The 15,172-nt window shown below is 56.2% G+C and overlaps 1 protein-coding gene across 2 annotated transcripts; it reads left to right on the top strand.

The window, feature by feature from the left end:
* Positions 1 to 4,670: 4,670 nt before the first annotated feature.
* Positions 4,671 to 12,681, top strand: TLE5 (TLE family member 5, transcriptional modulator). 2 transcript variants are annotated; one of them, XM_058858667.1, is made up of 7 exons: positions 4,671 to 4,898; positions 5,260 to 5,357; positions 6,817 to 6,880; positions 9,112 to 9,156; positions 10,403 to 10,465; positions 11,717 to 11,791; positions 12,432 to 12,681. In XM_058858667.1, the coding sequence occupies exons 1-7, from the start codon at positions 4,872 to 4,874 to the stop codon at positions 12,648 to 12,650; spliced, it is 591 nt and encodes a 196-aa protein (XP_058714650.1). In that variant the 5' UTR covers positions 4,671 to 4,871; the 3' UTR covers positions 12,651 to 12,681. The 2 variants fall into 2 exon arrangements, with proteins under 2 accessions (XP_058714650.1, XP_058714649.1); XM_058858666.1 differs by having other exon boundaries at positions 4,682 to 4,898; positions 12,429 to 12,681.
* Positions 12,682 to 15,172: the final 2,491 nt, after the last annotated feature.

Below are 15,172 nucleotides of genomic sequence, written 5' to 3'. Positions count from 1 at the left end.
CCTTTCATCCCCTACGATCCCAAAGCACATCATTTAATTGCACTCAACCTGCACACAGATTTCATAAATAAAGGAATGATGAATTAGCATAGCTGCTGCAGCATTCACACAAGTTACTAAGACACAATCTCCTTGTGCAATCAATCCAGCCTCATGCTTCAGTGTTTGTCATAAATTGAGGTCAGGAAGAAATGTTCTCCCTACCTGGAGGAGTGCTGCTGAACTAGCCGAGTACAGAAAGACTCTTAAGGGTGTAGCAATCTGTCTCCCCTGTGCAAATCTCAGAAACTGCTGCAAATATGCATTTGGTGAAGCTCCAGTGCAGTAGATGAACACTGATCCTGCACAGGGGCAGGAGGAATCAAGCCTGGGTGATCCTTTTGACCCTAAAATTGGTATCTTGCTCCTCCCTTTGTCCAGCAAGGGAGCCAGAGGAGAGAGGGGAGAATCCTGAGCCCTGGCCATGCCCCCAGCACAGGTGGGCCTGATCAAGAAGCTGCTCCTTTGCCCATTCCAGGCCCTGTGGGTCACTCCCTTCAGGCTCCGTCTGGGTTTCATATGAAAAGTGATTCACACGCTGCTTCTGCAAACTGATTGCGCTGAGAAGCTTCTCATGACCAAAGGGTCAAGGGATTCCCCTGCACCTCCTCACTGTCTCACAGCTCCAAATTTCCTGCTTATCTCCCACCAAATGCCTCAGGGACACCACCTAGGGAGCAAGCAGGTTCAGGCATCCTTACCATGTGCTTCCTAATCACGGCTCAGCTGCAAAATCCCTTTCCTGCTTCCTGCAAGGAGTGTGAACTGTTCCTTGCACTTTGGCTGGTAAAAAGGATAATTACCCCTAATCAGTCTGCAGCAAAAACACAGGCCACAGCAGAAGGGAGGGGTGGGGGGCAGCCACCAGGAGGAATGGAACCCAATTATTCCAAGTCACTGATAAAACGGGATCAAAGAGAGTAGGAATGTTTTACCAGCTGTAAAAAGCCTGCCTGGACCAAGGCTGTTCTTGGAGAAAGGCCCTTTCTGCCTACAGGCCATTCCTGCCTGGGACCTTATGCACACAGGGACAGTTTCTCATTTTTGTTCTTGGTGTAGGCGAGGAATTTGGGCTGGTGTTCATTTCTGCCTCTGAGAGCAAGCAGCAAGACAGTTTCAGCAGGAAACGAGCATGGAACCGTGAGCATACAGTGCAGAAGAAATTCTGTCTGCTGCTCATGTGGGCACTGAGGTGCTGGGACTCTGCTGTGTCCCATCAGGGCCACCTGGGTGTCCCAGGGGATGGAGCAGCTGGGGCTGGGTGATGATGGGGGTGAGGAGCAGCGCTGCTGGAAGCATCTGTGCCCTGCCAATGCCATGTTTGTGAGGAGGAGAGTGCTGCACATCTGTCTCCCTCAGCTCCCTGGGAGCCTGTGCAGCCCCACTGCTCATCCCGTGCAGCCCCACTGCTCATCCCATGCAGCCCCACTGCTCATCCCATGCAGCCCCACTGCTCATCCCAGCCTTTTGCTGCAGCAGGGAGACCTGCACAGCTCCTAACAGCAGCAGGAGAGTTGGGAGGTGCTGAGGGAGAGAAGGAAAGCAGCCCTTTACGTGAAAGAGGGACATGAGAGGCAGATCGCATGTAAATCACTCTCAGACCTGTCCAGCCCTTGCCTTGTGCCTGGCTGATTGTGTTATGCTATCTAGAGAAAGTTTAATATAAAAAGCTAATAATCCCTGTGATAAGGGACAGTCTGGCCTGGATGTGGCAGGGGGCCAAGGTCCAGTGCCTGACCTCCCCCACCAGTCCTGGCCTCCCCATCCCATCCCAGGTGGCACAGACCTGGCAGGGCTGGGCAAAATAAAATAAAGCAGGAACCAATCCTGCTGCAAAAAAGTGCTAGGGAAGCAGGAAGGGGAGAACTCTGTGAGCCCCAGCAGCCTGGCATGGGGCTGGCTGTGACTAATAGCCCACAAGCTGCCACCACTGGCCCTTATAAAATGCCTCACAGATGTCTGAATACAGGGTGGCAGTAGGGGATTGCAGCCTGGGGAAGGATTGGGGTTTCTTAGAAGGTGGGGTATCAAGGGCAGCTGAAGTTTAATGAGTTTGGTGGGTTTCAGCCCTGTTTCAACTGGAAGGAGGCCATAGCATTCAAACCACAAGTGAGAAGCAAAGCAAATCAGGACCCAGTGGGGTCCTGTCCATGCCACTCTGAGCTGTGAGTGCCCCACATTCCTCAGACCCTGCAAAGCACCTGTGTATGGGGTCAGCTCGAGGTGATGGGACTCCAGATCCTGAGGCCGTGGAGAAAGGGGAAAAAAACTTCCTTGTCTCAGTGCCTGAATTGCTGCTGTGCCTTTTTTATTTCTTCCTCTGTAATTCCAGGTAAAAGAGAGAGTCTTCTCAGGGTGAAAATCAGGATCTCAGAGCCTACATTTTCATAATAATGACAGCATGGCTTTCACCTTGTGTCCAGAGCTTCAGAGCAGAAAATGTCTGTACAACCTCTCTCCTTGAACCAGTGCTGGAGTGGGATATAATATCTGAATAATTTACAAAGGCTCTTCATTACACAGATTTATTTTTGGCAGCTTTGTTAGACTGCTCCTTTTAGGAACTAATAGGAAGTTTCTCTGGTTTCATTAGGACATCCCTGTATTAATTGTTCCAGTGGGGCCAGGGACTGGGACAGCTTCTTGCTCCATTAGAAATGCAAAATGTCTCTGCCCTCTCTGTCCCCCATGGCTTTCTGGAAATGCCCAACTCTGACCCATCCCTGGTTGTAGCAAGAGTCCAGCATGACTTTATTCCTGGCCAAGATGTTGAGGGAGCAGGGAGCTTCCCCACATTGCCTTCAAACAGCTTTGCAGGAGAAAAATGTTCATTCATTTGGAGAGCTCCTACACAGAACTCCCTTTCCTGTGCTAGAAAAACCTTCATTTCTCAAGCCAGGTCTGAGGTGGGCTGTGGGAACCCCCACTGTTCACCAGGCTGTGTTTGGGGCCAGTTCCTCGGTGTGCCCAGGCCATATTCAGCCCCACTGACTCACACAGCCTGGGCCAGGCTAAAATCCCCACTTCTTCAGATGCAGGTGCATTGCCTGGCTGGAAACCGGCCCATTAAAAAGTCATTTACCAGGCACAAGTGAGTTTGTGTTCCCCTGGATCGGGATTTGCCAAGATTATACCATAAATCAGAGTGTTTCCTGGAAGAATGTAAGGAGAGAAGGGAAAAAAAAAAGAAATAAAAAAAGATGGAACATTTTGTAGCCAACAGAAATGCCAATAAAGGAACATTTCATTTCCCACTTGGAAGGGAGTGACTGCAAGCTGTTGCAAGGGTAGGGCAGAGTGCCTGTGCTGCTCCAGGACCAGGGGAAGGGGACAACAGGGACCTGGTGTGGCTGCATGCACACACTGACTATAAACTGCATTTCTCTGCCCTTGAGCAGAGCCTAAGCTGGGGTGACTCAGTTTCTCTCCATGTAAAAAGGGGGACCGGGATGCCAACCCCACTGGGGGAAGACTGTCTGCCCTGTTTTCCAACCCTTATTCTGCAGGGACACAAAGCCTGCCTGCACTATTAATAATCCTTGGCATGAAGCTGTCACAGTTTCCACTAATATGGAGACGTTGAAGTGAAAAAGCTACTGCACAATATGCAGGAGGTGTCACAATAACTCAGCTGCTATATTGTTCTTTTCAAAAATAAATACCACAACAGGCCAGCCCACATTGCTGGAGTCATGACGTGTAGGATTTTATTTTTAATCAGAAAATGTACTGATTTTTAAAGATAGACATGGAGCAACATCTGAAATTTACGAAAGCTCCCCTTCGTGCTCACACGTACCAACCGTGTTCCTGCCTGTTATTCCCCGAATGGCTTCCAAGGACCTGATCCTGTCTCAGCACGGGCACATTTGTGTGTGTGGCTTTGCAAGAGTACCCACGGCAACGAAGTCCTTCCAGAAATAAAGTCTGTGGCTGAATTCCCCACCCCACTGCTCTCTGGGGGGATGCAATCGATCCCGCAGGACGTGAACTGCAGGGTCTGCTCCTCAGGCAGCAGGTTCAGGACCAAATTGCATCCAGAGAAGAATATTCCATTGTTTGGAGATCAGAGGTTTGTCTGGGGGCCACTTGTAGGTGAGCTACCTTTTTCCTTCGCCTTCCTTCGCGCTCAGCCAAGGGCAACGCTGAAATAAAGCAAAACGAAACTGTGGGTTGAAAAATGCCTGTTCTGCTTGGGGCAGGGCGTGAAAATGAGCTGCGAAGGGCGAGGAGCCTCACTGCCCGGCCAGGGCCGCTCCGGGGCTCTGGACCTGCCTCAGGCCAGCGGCCCCTGGGCCTGCCCCGCGGGCTCTGTGGGCCGGGCCCGGGGCTGGGGGCTCGGAAGGGCCCGGGGCACGGCCCGCAGCCCCGGGAGGCTGAGGGGAGGGCCGGGCAGACCCGGCTGGGGAGCGGGGAGAAGAGGCCGGCGGGAAAAGGCCCGTCCCGACCGCGGGGCCGCATCCCCGGGCCCGGCCGCACGGAGGGCACGGAGCACTGCCCGGCCCGGTGCCCGCGGCCGGCGGCGCCGCGCGGCGGGGGCGGGGACCGGCGGGGGCGGGCGCGGCCGTGGGCCCGCCCGGGCCGGGGAGGCGGCGGCGGCGGCAGGTGGTGCCGAGCAGCCGCAGGACGGAGCCGGAGCCGCAGCCGCCATTAGACAATAGGCGCCGGCGGCGGGAGCGGCGCGGGGCGAGCGGCGCGGCCGGGGCGGGGCGGCCGCGGGGCCGGGGCGGCCGGACCCGGCGCGGACAAAGGCGGCGGCGGCGCGGGGAGCCGCGGCGGGGGCGGGAGGCGGCACCGGGCCGCTCCGTGCGGGGACCGAGCCGCAACCTGACATGATGTTTCCACAAAGCCGGCACTCGGTACGGCGCGGCCCGGGGCCGGAGCGGCCGCGGGGCGGGGCCGGGCGCCGGCGGGGCCGCGGGACGGCGCGGGGGCTGCCCGGCCGCTGCCCGGCCTCCCTCGGCCCCGCGGGGTCGGGGGGATCGAGCGCCTCCCGCCGCCGGCAGCCGCGGCCGGTGCCGAGGGGCGGCGGGGCCGCAGGCGGCACCCGGGGAAGGGGCCCCACGGGTGACCTTGGGCGCGTCCCTTGCACGGGCACCGGGCCCCGGGGGTGCCCCGGCGGGGGCTCGGCCCCCGGTGCGGCGAGAGCGGGGCGGGCTCAGGGCGGGGGGGCCCGGCGGCCGCCGGCTCCGGCCCCAGCGCTGTCTCCTGTTGTTCAAGGGCTCCTCTCACCTGCCTCAGCAGCTGAAGTTCACGACCTCCGACTCCTGCGACCGCATCAAGGACGAGTTCCAGCTGCTGCAGGCCCAGTACCACAGGTACGTGCTCCCCCCGGGCCTGTCCCGCAGCCCCGCCGGGCCGGCCGATGCACGGGAATCGCTCCGATTCTTCTGCTCATTGCTTCGCTCCGGGGTCCGGATGAGAATATGGGGAAGGGGACCCGGTCGCGTAGCTTGGGACGCCTTTGGCTGGAGGAGCACTTCGGGCACGGCGTTGGTCGTGTCCACATGGGAGCCCAGCGAGGAGAACGCCCATTCCCTTCTCCAGCCAAGGTCTTTCCTCCGAGTGCTGCTCAGCCAGGACTGCACAGACACTTGCCAGGCCTCCTGCCTCTCGCTGGGAGTTTTCCTCAGTTTTTTTCACTGGCTGCCATTCCTGGACTGCAAATGCTGCAGGGAGCACTTAAATCCAAAAGCTTCTACTTTTCTGTGTGTGTGTGTGTAAATAGTGCTGCTGACCCAAAAGCTGGCTTGACACAATCTGTTCCTTTGCGTGTGTGTGTGTGTGTGTCTGACATAAACATGAAGACCTGTGGTTTAAATTGTCTGGGTGATGCCCTCTGCCACAGCCTGGCACTGGTTTTGGTGTGTGCATCGGTGCCATGTGGCTGCAATGTCCCCCAGCCCAGGCTCTGCCTGCGGGCAGGTTGGAAGTTTGTGGTGGTGTCATTCTGGCAGGAGCAGGCAGAAAAACTGCTGGGAAGTGGCCATTTCCTGGTGTCTCTGTGCCTTGGCAGTGCCATCAGGGGAGTAGGGCAGCCCAAGGAACATTCCTGCTGAAAGGGAAGCTTTCCCCCCACGCCATTCCACCCCCTTGGACTTAATCTGCTCAAGAAGGAGCAGGTTTTGTGTAGGTGAAGCTGTTTCTTGTTTGAAACATAAAACCACAGCACATGCTGGCTGCAGTTGCTCGGCTGGTGAGTTGGAATCTCATAAAACACTGGGAGCAGCGGCACTTTCTCTGAAGGGTGTGAAGAATCTAGGAGAGAGGAAAAATCCTTGCTTCTGGAGGGATGTGCGGCACTTGGGCCTCCCCCCTCGCCCCCATCCAGAAGTGGGTCTGGCTTTGGTTTTGATGTTGTACTGGAACATCTTTTGAGTGCTGCAGACAGGTTCTGTGCCAGAATCTGTCCCCAGCTGCCAGCGATCTGTTGAGGAAAGGCAAACCCCTCCCTGGGCAGCCAACTCTGCTTCTCCCCAGCATTCTGCTTCCTGTGGAATGAATTTGCCTGAGGGAGGTCAGTGTTCTGCTGGTGGATAGCCTTGTGTCCTTTTCCTGAATGTGTGTTCTCCAGCTGAGAAATTGGGATCAGGCTCTGTGTGGTCACTACTGTGCCAGCACAGCCTGTCTGGGCTCTGGCCACCCCTTGAAATCCAGATAGTGGTGTCCAAGAATCCAGCCTGACCGGGATGAGGCCATGCAGGAAGCAGCTGCTCTGTGGCGATCAACTCTCTCACCTCCTGTTTGTGGTTTTCTTACTGTTTTCTGGCTTTTCAGCTTGAAGTTGGAATGTGACAAACTAGCCAGCGAGAAATCGGAGATGCAGCGTCACTACGTCATGGTAAGGACCGGCCCGGCAGCCGAGAGCAGAGTGTGTGGGTGGCAACACCAGCAGGTGCTTGTGCCTGGGCTCTGCCTGGCAGGGAGCCCACGCCCCACAGAGCTCCAGGGCTCTCAGTTGGGCTGAAATTGTTGTTTTGTTTTTTTTTCTTCTGAAAATCGGGCTGTTTTGTGTTGTCTGCATGCAGGGGGTTGTTGAAATGCACGGTGGCAGGGAGTTTTTTGATGTAGAAAATGGTGCCCGGTGGGTGATGGCTTGATGGGTCCTTGGCTCCCTGTGCCCAAAGGAGGTGACAGCTCTTACACAGCTGAGAAGGTGCTGCAAGGTGCTGGTGTGCAGGTATCTGGGGACTCTGGGAGGGACGTGGCCAGTGAGAGACAAAGCAGTGCTCTGAGAAGGCACAAAACTGGGAAACCCCACAGGCCAGGTGTGAGTTAGAAGCAGAAATCAGCTTCTGTGCAAGGGCTAAACCCTGTGCACCTTCTGGTGACCCCACAGCCTTGCTGAGCCACGGTGCTGAGTGCTGGCACGTGTGTCCCAGCACAGGGTGTGCAAGCCCCAGGGCAGTGCCTGGTATGAGAAATGGTGCCACGTGTGGGCAGCAGGCTTAGCTGTGGCTTTCCAAGGAGAAATCTGCCAGGAAACAGCCATGTTCTGGTGAGCAGGGTGAGGGTTTGCCTGCCAGGTAATGCCTCTAGAGCCCTTGTAGCAGAGGGGAGGGAAGCCAGGCAGGGCTGTGGTCTCTTCCTTTCCTATCATGGGGTTAACAGGAGACTGCAATACTGTCCATGAAGATGAGCTGGTTCCTGCTTGCCAGCTGCTGCACCTGCCCTGGAAAGAAGAGATATGATGTAGAAATTAATAGAGCAGCTCTTCAGAGCAGAGTTAAGACTTTAAAAATCAGAAATAAGGGAGCTAGCTGGCCCCTTCATCTTTCTTTACTGCCCTTGTGGCCAGACTCTGAAACTGTGGGGAGCAAGGTGTGCTTGGGGCTGGGGACAAGGAGAAGAGGTCACAGCTTTCCTGGTGTATTTAATGGGCAAGCCTGCCCCGTTCTCACTGGAAAGCAATTGCTTCCTGTGCCTCACAGTCTGCACGGAAACCCTCATCTCCAGCAGTGGCCAAGATACATTTTTTTTCCTCCCCCTTAATGCTGGCAGTCACCAGAATTGATTCAGGTTGCTGTCAGCAGCAGAGGGGAAGGGCTGTTCCTCGTGGCGCAGCGCTGGAGGCTCTGCAGGCGCAGCAGCTCCTGCCTTGTCTGCGTGGCTGAGCCGGAGCTGCTGCCGCTCCCCGTCACGGGGAGCCAAGAGGAGGGTTCCTGCGAATGTGCAAAGCTGCTACAGCTGCTCTGATTTTTGAATAAGTCACAATTGGCAGCTTGGGGGACGGGCTCCTGCTTCCTGCTCGGTCTTCAGAATGCAAAAAAGCCTCGAGAGCCCGCAGCAGGCTGAGATCATTCCGATACCAAGCCGGGCGCTTCATCGCCTTGTGGCGTCGGTACCAGGATGCCAGTGAGCTCCAATTAAATGAGCACAGATGTGGATTGTTCTTTTCCCTTTGGAAGAATCAGGATTGCAGGCTGCAGGAGGAGGTTTCTAAACTCTCAAAACATCAGCCTTATAACAGCTTCTTCCAGGGGTCAGGAATTAGCTGCTTCTGCCAATAGATTGCCTGTAGCTGCCTGTTGCTGCTGTGCAGGGGTTTTCTGGGTGGATTGTTTTTGTGTGTGGATGGGGGAGGTTTCCACAGAACTCCTTCCTAAACAGCTGGAGCTGTGTGCAGCTGGATGTATTACTTGCTAGATGAAGTCCAGTTGTGATTTCTCCCATTTGCTGCTGAAGCAGTTGTGGGCTTTAGGATACTGGCCAGGCAGAGCTCACAGAGCCAGGCTGCCTCTCTCCTGGCTGTGCTTAGGGAAGTCTGGAGCCCTGAGCCTTTTTCCAGGTTTGACACAGCGTCACTCCCTCTCACCTTGGTGCAGATTGTGGAAAGGTGTGTGTGAGGGGAGTCCTGTGGGGCAGGTCTGGAGCAGGGTGGGCAGGGAACACCTGGAGGGAGTCTCTGTGCTTGCCTCCTGCTGTCTCTGTTTCCTGGGGTTTGTCTCTGCTCTCCTGCCTTGCCCAGCCTTTGTAGAAAACCCTGCCAGGAATGCAGCGGTGGTTCCCAGCACTTACCTGCCAGAGACTTGATTTACAATTTGTTTTGTTCTCTTCTCTCCTGCTCTACAGTACTATGAGATGTCCTACGGGCTGAATATTGAAATGCACAAACAGGTAGGGGGGAAAGCATCTCCAAGTGCTGTAATTCCTGGGGAAGGTGTGTTGTCTGCTCTGCATTGCCCTCTGTCACTTCAGTTACATTTCAGGAACTAGAAATACCATCAGCCTGAAAAATGTCAGAGCTACCTATGAAATGCAGCCTACCCCCCCCCACCCAGGATCACAGTGCTGGCCTGTGAGCTCCCATCCTGGGCTCTGGGCACCCTGTGGCTTTCCCCAGGGCCTGAACAGGTATTTGAGCACCAGGAAGGGTCAGGAGCTGTGGCTTGGAGACTCTGTGGCAGCCTGGATAAGTTTGCTCATTACCCTCACTGGTGGTTAAGTTGTTAATTATCCCCAGTGACTAATTACCTGTGGTGTTAACATGAGCCTCCTCTGAGCCTGTCTCTATCTGGCTCCAGCTCCAGTCACAAAGTCGGCTGCATGTCGTGGCTCAGTTTTAAGCCTCTTAGCACAGTTCTGTTCCTCACAAAGGCACTTGGTGCTTCTGATCTCATTGCCCTTGTTGCTAAGCCCATGAGACTGCCTTCCCTGGGAAAACCTGATCTTGTCAAAGAATCTGAGCCACAAATCCTCAGTGTTGTCCCACGAATGTCTCCCAGCCTCATCTGCTTCCCTGTGGTGCTGTTGGGGTTCCCTCAGCTGGTTTTGGTGTGTGCCTGTACCCTTTGGTTCTGTATTTCTTTTGACTCCTTTGGAAAGTGATTTGCAAAGGACTGGTAGCTTCACTATTTGCCAGGAGAAAAGCATTTCACACCTCAGAATTTGCTGCTGCTGGTGTGAGGGTGGTGAGGAAGCTGCCCAGCCCCTCTGGTCTCCCCCAGTAGCCCCAGTCCAGCAGCTCAGCTGGGGATGGGGAGCCTGAGAGGGCTGAAGAGCCATGGGTATGTCTGTGTCCACATGGCAAATGTAATTCAGCACATCCCCACCTGAGCAGCAACTTTGCTCTCCAGCTGCTCCCAAATTGTTAAATGAATGTCAGGGAGCTGGAGAGGAAGAGGAATAATGAAACTTGGCTCTTTGCAGTCAGCAGCATCCTTTCATTTAACCATGCAGAGAGGAGCCTGAGGGGGGCAAGGTGATCCCCATGGCATCAGGATGCTGCCAGGAGAATGGGTTTTCTCAGGGCCATTTGGGGTCTCAGGCCTGGCATGGGGAAGGGGAAGGTGGGGCAGCAGATGCTGTGGGTGCTCAGTCCTGAGCTACCTGACTTTTCCTCTCTATTTCTCCCACCTTTTAGGCTGAAATTGTCAAGAGGCTAAATGGGATTTGTGCACAGGTCCTGCCCTACCTTTCACAAGAGGTGAGTCCCCCAGCTTGGGGGTCTGTTGGCATGGAGGCTGCTGTTCCTCCACAGCCAGTGGAGCACAGGCAGCTCCCCACCCCTGGGCTGGGAAACCCATGCTTGCTCTCAGCCCCTGCATGGAGACCAGCCCTTCAGGGCAGTGTTGGCTCCTGGAGCACTGTGTGGTGCTGTGGGTGGGTAATGTGCCCCTCCATCCCTTTTGTGGCAGCTGGTCCTGTTCTCTCCTGCCTGTGGCTCCTGAGCCATCAGCCACGTCTGCAGTGGGAGCTTTGGGTGCTAATCGAGGGAGGACACTTAAAAAAATACCTCCATATGGCTCCTCTTTGAGATCTGGTTCCTCTGCCTCATTAATTAATGCAGCTGATGGGCTCCTCCTACTCCCCTGAGAAATTAATTGGAGGAGGGGGTGCTTGGGGGTTGCTGTTGGAGGCGAGGGGAAGATTAAGCACTTCTAGAGCCGTATTTTCTGTCTCCCCATGGAGGCTGAGCTCTGAGCAGTTCTCCTGGCCCTTTGAGATTTGGAAGCTTCTTGCTTGGGGTCAGTGCTGGGCTTAGGGCACAGGTTCTGGTTTTTCCCACCCACCTGTTCTTAGGACGGACAAAGTCGCTTCTGATCAGATCAGAGCTGCCTAATAATTAAGCCCCAGCTAAATCTTTTGCATCTTAATGCAATCCTTAACCCTGTCCTGCTGCCAAAATGAAAAGAAAAATCCTCTTGCTGAAGTGCAGTGGACAGGCCTGGTGTTTCAGGGACCTTGTGTTCTGCAAGGAGCAAGTACAGTTCTCCTTTATTTTTTTTAAAGTATATGATGGGTCCATTTTTTTCTGTGTTTGGAACACCCAGCTGCTGCTGCAGTTGGTATCCAGGATGTGTCCCAAGGAGTTTTCCAAACCTTCTGGTTTTAGGGCTTGTTTTGTTTCTTAGAGGGTCTGTGTAGGTGAAGGGTGGCAGGATGAGAGACACTGCCCACCTTGGAGCCTTCTGGCCAAGGATCTCTGGGTGTGTGGAGAGCAGGATGAGGGTGGGAGTAAGAGGGGACCTGCATAACCCTGTGGTGAGGAAGGGGATGAGACAGAGGTGCTTCCTTCCCTGCCTCTTGCTGCCCTGGGCCTGGGGTGAGGCCCTTGTCTCAGGTAACTTGTGTGCAGGCTGTGGGGTAACCAGCCTGCTTGTCTGGACTGGGTCCCTCTTCTGCTTGCCTGTGGCACTAGAAGTGACCCCAAATTCCTCTGTTTTCTCCACGCCAGCATCAGCAGCAAGTCTTGGGAGCCATCGAACGGGCTAAGCAGGTCACGGCGCCAGAACTGAACTCCATCATCCGTGTACGTGATGCATGTTTAGTTTGGGTTGGGAGGGGTGGGGTGGGAGTCCAGGCCCTTGGCCAGGACACAGATTCTTGATTCTGTGGATTCTTGACTTGGGGACATGAGGGGACCCCTCCTCTGGTGCTGCAGCTGCAGTGGGATGAGGCTGCAAGGCTGGGCTGGCCGTGCTGGCACAGGGCTGGTTCCACCCAGGCTTGCTGTGATGTTTGCAGGGATCCCTGCTCTATCTCAGCAGGGTGCAAGGAGAGGAGCTGTGGTTTTGAGCAGGAGCCACAGTAGGCACTCAGCATGAAAACACCATCTGCTCTTGGTCAAAGTTGTGAGGGAGGGCTTTAACTGCAGCTTTGGGACATGGCAGAGCCTGAGGCCAGATGTCCTGTGGGGTAGGGGCTGTGTGTCCTGCTGGGGACACCCTCTTGAGTCTTCTTTTGAGGTTGTCACAGCAGCAGGGCTCGAGAGCCTCTTTTCCCACCCAGTCCTGAGGCTGCAATGCTCTCAAGCTCCCCGAGGTCCCTGGTCTAAGCTTGATCGCTGGCACACTCTGGCCAGTCCAGGCCCTTGGTTTGGGGTCCAAGTGCACTCAAAATGACAATACCCCCGTTCTGTCTCTGTGTCTGTGCATCGTTCCCTACAGCAGCAGCTTCAAGCTCACCAGCTGTCGCAGCTCCAAGCCCTCGCTCTGCCTCTGACCCCGCTCCCCGTGGGGCTGCAGCCCCCATCGCTCCCCGCCGTCAGCGCCGGCACCGGGCTCCTGTCGCTCTCGGCCCTGGGCTCGCAGGCTCACCTCTCCAAGGAGGACAAGAACGGCCACGACGGGGATGCCCACCAAGATGACGATGGGGAGAAATCGGATTAGAGCGACCGGGGGGCCGGGGGAAGGGGGCTGTCTGGGGGAGGGAGGGGGCGGGTTAGTGCAAAATGCAGTATCTCTGTCTGGTTGCTGTGCAGCAGGGCCGTGGTGACCTGTGCTCGGTGGCAGCTCGCCAGGCCTGTCCCCACGGGCGGGTGGCAGGGCCTGGGGGGTGTCCCCTGCGCCGTCCCCGGCTGCTGCACAGCAATGCAAGCGCCATAGCATTACCCGTGTGGCCAATCGTGCTCTCCCTGTGCCCAGCCTGCCTTCCCTGGCCCTCCTCCCACTCCGGCAGAGCCGAGCCAGAGCCTGGCTTGGGCCGCTCTGGGGCCACTTTGCCCCCTGGCTGTCCCAGCTCCTCGGTGCCACGTGGCCCCTTCCTCCACCTGCTGCTCCCCCCTCGGTATTTAAAGATTGCCCCTTGATCCTAACGGTTCTGCACAACTCCCTGCTAGGATCCCTGGCCCAGAACAATCTCCTCCCTTCCCCAGGCGCTCTTGGTCTCGTCGCATCGCCCTGGCCCCGCGTCGCCCACGCCCCTCCTGCACTAATACCAGGCCGGCGCCTTGCTGTTCTGCATGTACCTGTTCTCAACCAGCTCTGGCTGCCAGGGGCTTCACCCTGGGCTGGAGGGGGAGCCTGTGCCACCTGCTCCTCCTCAGCACAGCATCCAGGGGCCCAGGTGGCTGGGCAGAGGGGGCAGGCAGACCGAGAGCCTTCCCCGGCCTCCCCCTCCCCGTGCCCCTGCCCTGTGTAGAGGATACAGCAGCTTTCTCTGTTCTTATCTCCGTGCGCTAGCGTGTCTTCTTAAAAAACAAAAATGGAAAAAAAAATAATAAATAATAATCTGGTGTTTGTATATAGTTCTTTAGAAAGATCTTGTTTTGCTTTTTGTGTTTAATCACTTGACCTATAATAAGAGGAACTGAAAATGCTGTATCAAGGACGTACAAGCTGTGCCTTTCAAATAAAGAAATAAGAAGGTTGGTTAAAACCATGACTTGCTGCCGTTTTCTTGCTGCCTTCGGGATGACTTCAAAATACTTCCCTGTGTCTCCTGTCCCATCAGATGGGGAGAACAGGGAGCTTTCCTGGTTCACCTGTGCTGTGGGAGGTGGCTGGAGGTGCAGCCCTCCTTCCTTCAGGTGCTAGCATATCCCAGATTATTCCTTTCTTGTTGGATGTGCTGCTCTCCCTCTCTGGAGGTTTCTCTGGGAGCCAGGACGAGCAGGGTTAACATTCCCACCTCTGGCTCTGGCTTCTCTCCCACTCCTGTATGGGGCTGTCCCCGTGGCCTTTGTGGCTCTGGGACACCCGTGCAGAGGTGGGGGATGTGCCACAGCTGAAATCTGCTGGAACCTGGGCCAGGAGGATGCCCGGGCAAAGCCAGAACAAACGAGCTCAAGGTGAAAGTGGTGGGTGGTGAGAAGGGAGCAGCGGGGACTCTCCAGAAGAAAAGCAAGGAGCAAAGTGCCCCCGAGGTCTATCAGCTCTGTGCTGGTTTGGTAACACATGTGGAGCTCCCTGCGGGCTGCCACAGGTCTGCTCTGTGTGTGCATAATTCATTTTTCCTGTGGGCACAGAGGATAAGCTACTTCTGGGCTCTCAGGCCCCTCTGGAAAATCCGGCCTGCGTTGCCCTGGGGCTGAGATTGCTGTAATGGAATTGGCTCTCGATAATTAGAGCTGTCCTCTGGCTTCAGAGCCTGCTCCACCCTGATAACATCTTCCCCTTGGTATCTCTTAGGCCAGTTGGAGTGGGAAAATTTCCTTCCTCTGGGGAGGAAGCCGTGCTGGGGGAGTCCTGGTGTGGCCAGCACTGAGGTGTGGAGGGGCTGGTGGGTGACAGAGCCTGTGGGCAGCACCAGGGCTTGCCAGTGCTGCCCTGATGTGCCTGGTCAGCCTAATCCGGGCTGGGCACGGCTGGGGCAGGGTGCCCAGCACAGGAGCCAGGGCTGTGTGCAGGAGCATGGCTGTGCTGGTGCTCACTGAGCTCTGGCTGCTGGCTCAGGTGGGTTTCTGCGCCATCCCCTCCCAAACCAAGCCCTGCTGCTCCCTGGAGTGCAGAGCCCATGGGGAGAGCCCAGCTGCCGTGTGCCAGGGGCTGGCCTGATCCCAGAGCCCCTGGGCATCCCATCCAACCCATCCAACCTCTGGATCAGCCTGGGGGCTCCCATGGAATGCTGCTGAGCTGACCCCAGGGTCCTGCAGCTGCTCTGGGATCTCTGGTGACACCCAGCAGGTCCCTGGTGTGCCAGGCCACGGCTGCTGCAAGGGGCAGCTGCTGAAGCCATCCCTGCCCTGGCAGCTTCCCCGGGGCTTTCAGCTCCAGCTCACCTGCTCAGATTCTGCCCTGGGGTAAGGGGATGTTACTCCTGATGGATACGCAAGGGAAGAGGATTTAGGAGAAATTGTTCAGGGCTGCTTTCAGGAACAGAGGTCCCTCTTGTTGGAGCTAATCAGTGGCCTCAGTTCGGTGGGCAAGGGGGTTGGACAAACCACGGCGGGGCTGGGGAGCTGCTCTGGGCT

This window comes from Poecile atricapillus, chromosome 28, assembly GCF_030490865.1.
Source record: "Poecile atricapillus isolate bPoeAtr1 chromosome 28, bPoeAtr1.hap1, whole genome shotgun sequence".
In the NCBI taxonomy this organism is placed as follows: Eukaryota; Metazoa; Chordata; class Aves; order Passeriformes; family Paridae; genus Poecile; species Poecile atricapillus.
The sequence above is the reverse complement of the archived record's forward strand: the minus strand, read 5'-3'. Positions and strand labels throughout refer to the sequence as shown.

Coding starts and splice junctions, on each gene's coding strand:
- TLE5 (XM_058858666.1), top strand. CDS start 4,872: ATGATGTTTCCACAAAGCCGGCACTCG. Junction 5,358..6,816: donor CTGCAGGCCCAGTACCACAG/GTACGTGCTCCC, acceptor CTGGCTTTTCAG/CTTGAAGTTGGAATGTGACA. Junction 10,466..11,716: donor TGCCCTACCTTTCACAAGAG/GTGAGTCCCCCA, acceptor TCTCCACGCCAG/CATCAGCAGCAAGTCTTGGG.